The sequence below is a fragment of the Oncorhynchus kisutch genome, linkage group LG4 (genome assembly GCF_002021735.2).
Source record: "Oncorhynchus kisutch isolate 150728-3 linkage group LG4, Okis_V2, whole genome shotgun sequence".
Classification (NCBI taxonomy): Eukaryota; Metazoa; Chordata; class Actinopteri; order Salmoniformes; family Salmonidae; genus Oncorhynchus; species Oncorhynchus kisutch.
Genome location: NC_034177.2, coordinates 54,711,386 through 54,720,767, shown reverse-complemented (window position 1 = coordinate 54,720,767; position 9,382 = coordinate 54,711,386). Strand labels below are relative to the sequence as shown.

General features: G+C 41.2%; 1 protein-coding gene across 1 annotated transcript in view; it reads left to right on the top strand.

Moving 5' to 3' along the window:
* The first annotated feature begins 203 nt into the window (after nt 1-203).
* The window catches only part of LOC109888917 (membrane-associated guanylate kinase, WW and PDZ domain-containing protein 2), a 260,612-nt gene continuing 251,433 nt past the window's right edge, over nt 204-9,382 (top strand). The window contains exon 1 of the mRNA XM_031823241.1: nt 204-855. Within this exon, the coding sequence (XP_031679101.1) occupies nt 558-855 (298 nt within the window). The 5' untranslated portion in view covers nt 204-557. The remainder of the gene's footprint in view (nt 856-9,382) is intronic.

The following is a 9,382-nucleotide window of genomic DNA, read 5'->3' as shown; positions in this document are numbered from 1 at the left end:
ATTAGACACTCGTGGTGTGTAATGCAGCTATCGCAGACAAGTTAGACAGCCGACATCAGATGCTTTTTTTTGTTTGTTACTGCAATAGCATAATAATACATGGAAAACGTTGTGGTGGAAGAGGATGACGACGAAATAAACGATTTGATCCATGTTGCTTTAAATCTGCGCGTGCTCAATGGTCTATGCGCTATGAGCAATCTGGCGGTGCAGACTACAGAACATTAATTGCGACTCTATTTTTTTCCTTCCATCCATCCCTCCTCTCTGAACCATTAATCTCCCCTCCTCCAGACTTCACATCCGGTTCACCCGCTAGTAGCCTATCTTCTGTGTCTTGCCTGTGTGTGTGACGGCCTGATTCTCCACCGAGCTGTACTGCAGACCCCCTACCTGAACGCGCTGCGTGCTAGACGGATACTACGCCTGGCGTGCATCGGTGATGGAGCTACCGTCGGCGCTCTGATCTGGTGGGAGCCGATCTGTATGACACAAAGGCCGGGATGAGACGATAGGCTATCGGATGGGCGCCCCGGTTTGGTGATACTCGCTCAACGATGTCCAAGAGCCTGACGAAAAAAAATCACTGGACCAACAAAGTCCACGAAGCGGTCGTCACCAGGAGCATAGAGGGAGAATTTGGCTTCGAGCTGAAGGGGGGCGCGGAGATTGGGCAGTTCCCCTACTTCGGGGAGGTGAAACAAGGAAAAGAAACCGTCCAGAGCGGCAAGCTGGCCCAGGATGAGTTGCTGCTTGAGGTCAACGACACGCCGGTGGCCGGGCTCACCACCCGGGATGTTCTGGCTATCATCAAACACGGCAAAGATCCGATCCGCTTCAAGTGTGTCAAACAAGGTGAGGTATGCCAGACGGGGCCAAAGGCGTAAAAGCATGAACATTGAATGAGTGTGTGTGAGCCGCCGCCACACCAGCGCAAGATAAGGAGCCATCTGTCTGGTTGTAGCCTATTTTATGTATGTCTACTCATCAGAAATAGCCTATATATGTGTCGTCAATGGGTAGGCATATTGCAAACTATGTCACTCAAATGGAAGATAAATAATGTCCAGAAGCATAGACTATTGGCGCATTTCCATACAGGATTTACCCCAGTGTTTATACCCCGAAGGGCGTAGGTGCACATTTTGCTATGGGGTCACCTCTGATGTTGACATGCACTACTACTACCAGAGGTGGAACCAAATCACTGTTATTCTACTAACAAGCAAGTCACAAGGTCTGAGTCTCAAATTGAGTCCCAAGTTGGCCTGGTCAAGTCCAAGTTGTGTATTCTAAGAACAAGTCAAGTCAAGTCAAATTTATACATGCACTGACTTCAATGCTACCAGACAGCCCTTTTTTTAAATTAAAATAAATAAATCTACAATACATTTTGATTATGTAATAATGAATTCCAAATGTAACCTTATTAAGTAAATTATTAATATCAATACATTTTTACATGCCAAAAGACCAGTAGGCCTATGCTAGTAATTGTTGCTTGGTTCCCCATTATTCCTGGTGAGCTTGCAAAGTAGATAGTGAATATTCTTGATCACCAAACCATTTTTGGAGCTGCATATTTATTTATGGCAGCTGCACCCAATTATATAGCTGTACAGCAAACCAGCGGTCTGTTTGCTAGCTCAGTGGCTCTCAAACCTTTTGACCAGTGACCCCTAAAAAGGAGTGGTTAAAAGTTTGCGACCCCCACCCCCCCAGCACATGCTCGCGAATACACGTGAACATGCACACACAATCTCTGCGCAAAGGTAGCCTGTCATTACAGCCATAAACGGTGATGCTTTTTTAAAACATAAGACACAGAAATAATCTGCATTTTATAACTGCATTTTGAGATGAAAATAATTCATTTTAGCAGTCAATATCAACCAATATCAGCCCTTTTGAGGGCCCTAAGTGAGATTTGGTTGGTGGGCCCCCAATCTTCTGGCAAAACGTTTTAGTGGCCCTTCTCTTGACAAAGGACTTTCCTGCAATTCTACTAGTTTTGTCATGGGCCAGAGAGACGTAAAAAAAAAAGTTTTACAGCTAATTTCCCAGAAGCAAGGCAATTCACTTTTTTTCAGTAGAAAGACGATGCCCATAGCTTCCCCCATGAAGTTGCACAACGATTTAAGTCAATCGTTTTAATCAGTATGATATATTTGGGGTTGAAGTGAGAAATCTGAAGTGATAACTTCAGATATTTTCAGTGCCAATGTCATGCATTTCCCCTTATGATATGACATGCTAATACTTTTCAGTCTACGTTTCTTTTCAGGGCTGGGTTTTATTTAAATGTTACCCATTCAGAAACACCTGCAAAGTTTTTCCTCTCCTCAAGTTGTGACTGAGCCAAACAACTTTTTGCCGTAGCCTACACTTCACCGTCTGAGCCATGGAGCAAATTAAAATAGGGGGTGCAAATTTACGTTTTAAACTTAAGCACCAAACTATCATAATCTGTTGAATAATTTGAAGTTTCACTTATTTTTTTAGCTATTCTGCATAACAAATATTTTATAAATGGTAAAATTGCGTGTGTATGATTGTATTTTGCAACCCTGCTTCCCATCGCTACAAGATGAGTGTGGTTTTGACCACGCTCCACTGCTTTGATTGGTGCAGCAAGAAGTCTCTATCCTATAATGAAAGGACAACCTCGTAAGAAGTCAGAACTTGTTTATCTATTTTTTTACTGTTTTTACAGTTGTATTGATGTTTCATGTCCGATGCACTCAGGGTGTTTTTTGTTGTTGTCTCTTGACAACAACTGAGAGCTGGGATGGTTGTATCCTCCATATACCAGTCAAAAGTTTGGACACACCTATTCAGTCCAGGGTTTTTCTTTATTTTGACTATTTTCTACATTGTAAAATCATAGTGAAGACATCAAAACGATGAAATTACACATGGAATCATGTAGTAACCAAGCTGATTTTTTGGGGGGTGGGTCCTTAAATGAAACTGGTGTATTTCTTTATTTATCACAATTTAGCCAATTTTAGTTTTTAATGCAAGGCCGACAGACAAGTTCCTTATTTTCCCCCCCTTCCACTTGCCTCTTCCATTTGGGTGGTAATGCTGAATTAGTTGGCTGTAATTTTGAGTAGAGCAGACAAGGCCTGATGATATCATTTACAAAGATTATATATTTAATTTTTTTCCCCAAAAAATAAAAAAATATTATTATTTTATTTTTTATTTTATTCAATTAGTACATTTTAGATTAACCATAATATTTGTTGTAATATTTGTTCTCTTTTCTGGTGGATTAAACTGAAATTGCAACCAACTCTATATCTTGTTTGAAAAATAGCAATATATTGGAGTTCATTTAATTTTCAAATAACCAAAAGTGAGAGGTTGTAGTCTGAATAAAGGGGAAAAGGCCATTCTTGAACATGGGGTGAGATATTCTTACTAATCCGCTAGAGAACCAGTTTGGATTGAAGTATACTTTTTGTATGCCTGAAGCCTTTGGTGAGAGGTCTTATGCTTTAATATTCCTTGTGAGTACATCAAACTGGTATGCCATCCAACCCTGGAGTTTTCCCTTACTTAAAGGCTTTAATTTCATCAAGAAGTTCCTTCAATGTAATTTGGCCTTCACATGAGTCTTTCTGTACAGCTGTTAATTTTACATTAGTAATAGTAAAAAAATACTTACAATTTACTTTGGTTGGTTGAGATGGAGGAGACTGAAACGGAAACATATGCTTTGCTTCCTCAGTTTCCGTCATTTGTTTCTGTTAGTCCTTTTTGGTAGCATTTCTATGTTGAAGAAAGTGGTGCATTTTTTTCTCCTTGCACAAAGGTAGAGGTAGCGGTCCTGCTGCTGGGTTGTTGCCCTCCTACGGCCTCCTCCATGTCTCCTGATGTACTGGCCTGTCTCCTGGTAGCGCCTCCATTCTCTGGACACTACGCTGACAGACACAGCAAACAAAGCAAGATTTCACATCATGGAGTTGCAATGATCATGAGAACGGTGCGGAATCAGCCCAGAACTACATGGGAGGATCTTGTCAATGATCTCAAGGCAGCTGGGACCATAGTCACCAAGAAAACAATTGGTAACACACTACGCCGTGAAGGACTGAAATCCTGCAGCACCCGCAAGGTCCCCCTGCTCAAGAAAGCACATATACATGCCCGTCTGAAGTTTGCCAATGAACATCTGAATGATTCAGAAGACAAGTGGGTGAAAGTGCTGTGGTCAGGACCAAAATGGAGCTCTTTGGCATCAACTCAACTCGCCGTGTTTGGAGGAGGAGGAATGCTGCCTATGACCCCAAGAACACCATCCCCACCCCACCGCTTTGGGGGATGTTTTTCTGCTAAGGGGACAGGACAACTTCACTGCATCAAAGGGACGATGGACGGGGCCATGCACCATCAAATCTTGGGTGAGAACCTCCTTCCCTCATCCAGGGCATTGAAAATGGGTTGTGGATGGATATTCCAGCATGACAATGACCCAAAACACACGGCCAAGGTAACAAAGGAGTGGCTCAAGATGAAGCACATTAAGGTCCTGGAGTGGCCTAGCCAGTCTCCAGACCTTAATCCCATAGAAAATCTGTGGAGGGAGCTGAAGGTTCGAGTTGCCAAATGTCAGCCTCGAAACCTTAATGACTTGGAGAAGATCTGCAAAGAGGAGTGGGATAAAATCCCTCTTGAGATGTGCGCAATCCTGGTGGCCAACTACAAGAAACGTCTGACCTCTGTGATTGCCAACAAGGGTTTTGCCACCAAGTACTAAGTCATGTTTTGCAGAGGGGTCAAATACTTATTTCCCTCATTAAAATGCAAATCAATAAAAAAATATTTTGACAAGCGTTTTTCTGGATTTCTTTGTTGTTATGCTGTCTCTCACTGTTTGAATAAACCTGCCATTAAAATTATAGATGGATAATTTCTTTGTCAGTGGGCAAACGTGCAAAATCAGCAGGGGATCAAATACTTTTTTTCCCTCACTGTATGTGTGTCTACATACATACATACAATCATGCAGTTGAAGTCGGAGGTTTAAATACACCTTAGCCAAATACATTTAAACTCAGTTTTTCACAATTCCTGACATTTAATCCTATTAAAAGTTCCCTGTCTTAGGTCAGTTAGGATCACCACTTTATTTTAAGAATATAAAATGTCAGAATAATGGTAGAGAGAATTATGTATTTCAGCTTGTATTTCTTTCATCACATTCCCAGTGGGTCAGAAGTTTACATACACTCAATTAGTATTTGGTAGCATTACCTTTAAATTGTTTAACTTGGGTCAAACATTTTGGGTAGCCTTCCACAAGCTTCCCACAATAATTTGGATGAATTTTAGCCCATTCCCACTGGCAGAGCTGGTGTAACTGAGTCAGGTTTGTAGGCCTCCTTGCTCTAACACGATTTTTCAGTTCTGCCCACAAATGTTCTATTGGACTGAGGTCAGGGCTTTGTGATGGCCACTCCAATACCGTGACTTTGTTGTCCTTAAGCCATTTTTCCACAACTTTGGAAGTATGCTTGGGGTCATTATCCATTTGGAAGACCCATTTGCGACCAAGCTTTAACTTTCTGACTGATGTCTTGAGATGTGGCTTCAATACATCCACATAATTTTCCTGCCATCTATTTTGTGAAGTGCACAAATCCCTCATTCAGGAAAGCACCCCCACAACATGATGCTGCCACCCTGTGCTTTACGGTTGGGATGGTGTTATTCAGCTTGCAAGCCTCCCCCTTTTTCCTCCAAACAAAACGATGGTCATTATGACCAAACAGTTCTATTTTTGTTTCATCAGACCAGAGGATGTTTCTCCACAATGTACGATCTTCGTCCACATGTGCAGTTGCAAACCGTAGTCTGGCTTTTTTATGGCAGTTTTGGAGCTTCTTCCTTGCTGAGTGGCCTTTCAGGTTATGTTGATATATAGGACGCATTATACTGTGGATATAGATACTGTTGTACCTGTTTCCTCCAGCATCTTCACACGGTCCTTTGCTGTTGTCCTGGGATTGCACTTTTTGCACCAAAGTACGTTCATTTCTAGGAGACAGAACGTGTCTCCTTCTTGAGCGGTATGACGGCTGCGTGGTCCCATGGTGTTAATACTTGCGTACTTTTGTTTATACAGACGAATGTGGTACCTTCAGGCATTTGGAATTTGCTCCCAAGGATGAACCAGACTTGAAGTTGTCTACAATTTTTTTTTTCCTGAGGTCTTGGCTGATTTCTTTTGATATTCCCATGATGTCAAGCAAAGAGGCACTGAGTTTGAAGGTAGGCCTTGAAATACATCCACAGGTACACCTCCAATTGACTCAAATGATGTCAATTAGCCTATCAGAAACTTCTAAAGTCATGACATCATTTTCTGGAATTTTCCAAGCTGTTTAAAGTCACAGTTAATTTAGCGTATGTAAACTTCTGAACCACTGGAAATGTGAAACAGTGAATAATAAGTGGAATAATCTGTCCGTAAACAATTGTTGGAAATATTACTTGTGTCATGCACAAAGTAGATGTCCTACCCGACTTGCCAAAACTATAGTTTGTTTTATTTATATATATATATATATATATATATATATATATATATATATATATATATATATATATATATTTGCAAACATTTCTAAAAACCTGTTTTTGGATATTGTGTGTTGACTGTTTTTATTTTTAATCCATTTTAGAATAAGGCTTTTACGTAACAAAATGTGGAATAAGGGAAGGGTTCTGAATAGTTTTCGAATACACTATAAATCTATGGCAAGACCTGCTATAATGGATGTCTAGCAATGATCATCAACCAATTTGACAGAGCTTGAAGAATTTGTTAAATAATAATGGGAAATCAAGATGTTTTTCTCACATCGGTCACGGAGAGAGAGATCACACTGTCATTTGGAACAACAGGGACTTTCATGCAGGCCATTTGATTAGATGTTCAAGAGTCTTATGGCTTGGGGGTAGAAGCTGTTTAGAAGCCTCTTGGACCTAGACTTGGCGCTTCGGTACCGCTTGCCGTGCGGTAGCAGAGAGAACTTCTATATATATCTATACACCCACACAGTATGAACGCCCAGTAGCTGTCTGATTTCTCAACACACACACACACACACACACACACACACACACACACACACACACACACACACACACACACACACACACACACACACATTCTGTGGTTGATTCAAACAGTTTAATTGGTGCTTTAAAGCAGGTAAAATTGGTGTAGATCCAATCAGAAAGGTAGGGAGGGAGAGAAGGAGCAAGGGATAAGAGAGGAAGAGGTCAAAGGGATGAGGAAGAAAGAAAGGAAGTAAGATTTGAAAGAGAGGAAAGTAATGCAGATGGACTCAGCGGGAACAATCCAGAAAGGAATAGTATAGATAGTGAGTGAGAGATTGTAGCTTACTCTTTCTAAGCCGTTTTCTGTGAGTTTGTGCAGTGTTATAGAATTAATTATACAGTATTCACTACTTCACTTTTTCCACATTTTGTTGTTAGGGCCTGAATTTAAAATGGATGACATGTAGATCGTGTCACAGGCCTACACACAATACCCCATAATGTCAAAGTGTAATTATGTTTTTTGAGATGTTTTTACAAATTCATGAAAAGCTGAAATGTCTTGAGTCAAGTATTTAAAACCTTTTATGGCAAGCCTAAATCATTTCAGGAGTAAGAATTTGCTTAACCGTTCACATAATAAGTGGCATGGACTAACTCTGTGTACAATAATAGTGTTTACCAACATTTTTTAATGACTACTTCTTCTCTGTACCCCACACATTGAATTATATGTAAGGTCCCTCAGTCGAGCAGTGAATTCCAAAATAGAAATTCAACCACAAAGACCAGGGAGGTCTTCCAATGCCTCACAAAGCAGGGCACCTATTGGTAGATGGCAAAAAAATAGACATTGAAAATCCCTTTGAGCATGGTGAAGTTATTACTTACACTTTGGATGGTCTATCAATACACCCAGGCACTACAAAGATGCAGGCGTCCTTCCTAACTTAGTTGCAGAAGATGAAGGAAACCAGTAATGTACTGAACTATACTCTACTTTTCTTTACTGTACTATGAAGTGCTTTCCAAACTTGTGAGAGAGACAGAGACTTTCCACACTCTTACTTTGACCACCAGACGACAGAAAGAAAACTGAAAATGGTTGAAAAACGTGGTAATATACAGTCGTGGACAAATGTTTTGAGAATGACACAAATATTAATTAACACAAAGTTTGCTGCTTCAGTGTCTTTAGATATTTTTTGTCAGATGTTACTATGGGATACTGAAGTATAATTACAAGCATTTCATAAGTGTCAAAGGCTTTTATTGACAATTACATGAAGTTGATGCAGAGTCAATATTTGAAGTGTTGACCCTTCTTTTTCAAGACCCTTCTTGGAGAATGTGTTGACCCTTCTTTTTCTCTGCAATCCGCCCTGGCATGCTGTCAATTAACGTCTGGGCCACATCCTGACTGATGGCAGCCCATTCTTGCATAATCAATGCTTGGAGTTTGTCAGAATTTGTGGGTTTTTATTTGTCCACCCGCCTCTTGAGGATTGACCACAAGTTCTCAATGGGATTAAGGTCTGGGGAGTTTCCTGGCCATGGACCCAAAATATCGATGTTTTGTTCCTCGAGCCACTTAGTTATCACTTTTGCCTTATGGCAAGGTGCTCCATCATGCTGGAAAAGGCATTGTTCATCACCAAACTGTTCCTGGATGGTTGGGAGAAGTTGCTCTCGGAGGATGTGTTGGTACCAGTCTTTATTCATGGCTGTGTTCTAGGCAAAATGTGAGTGAGTGTTCTAGGCTAAATGTGAGTGAGCCCACTCCCTTGGCTGAGAAGCAACCCCACACATGAATGGTCTCAGGATACTTTACTGTTGGCATGACACAAGACTGATGGTAGCGCTCATCTTGATTTCTCCGAACAAGCTTTTTTCCGGGTGCCCCAAACAATCAGAAAGGGGATTCCTCAGAGAAAATGACTTTACCCCAGTCCTCACCAGTCCAATCCCTGTACCGTTTGCAGAATATCAGAATATTGTCCCTAATGTTTTTCCTGGAGAGAAGTGGCTTCTTTGCTGCCCTTCTTGACACCAGGCCATCCTCCAAAAGTCTTCGCCTCACTGTGCGTGCAGATGCACTCACACCTGCCTGCTGCCATTCCTGAGAAAGCTCTGAAATGGTGGTGCCCCGATCCTGCAGCTGAATCAGCTTTAGGAGATGGTCCTGAAGCCTTCTTCACAACAATTGAACCGCTCTCCTTGAAGTTCTTGATGATCCGATAAATGGTTGATTTAGGTGCAATCTTATTGGCAGCAATATTCTTGCCTGTGAAGCCCTCTTTGTGCAAAG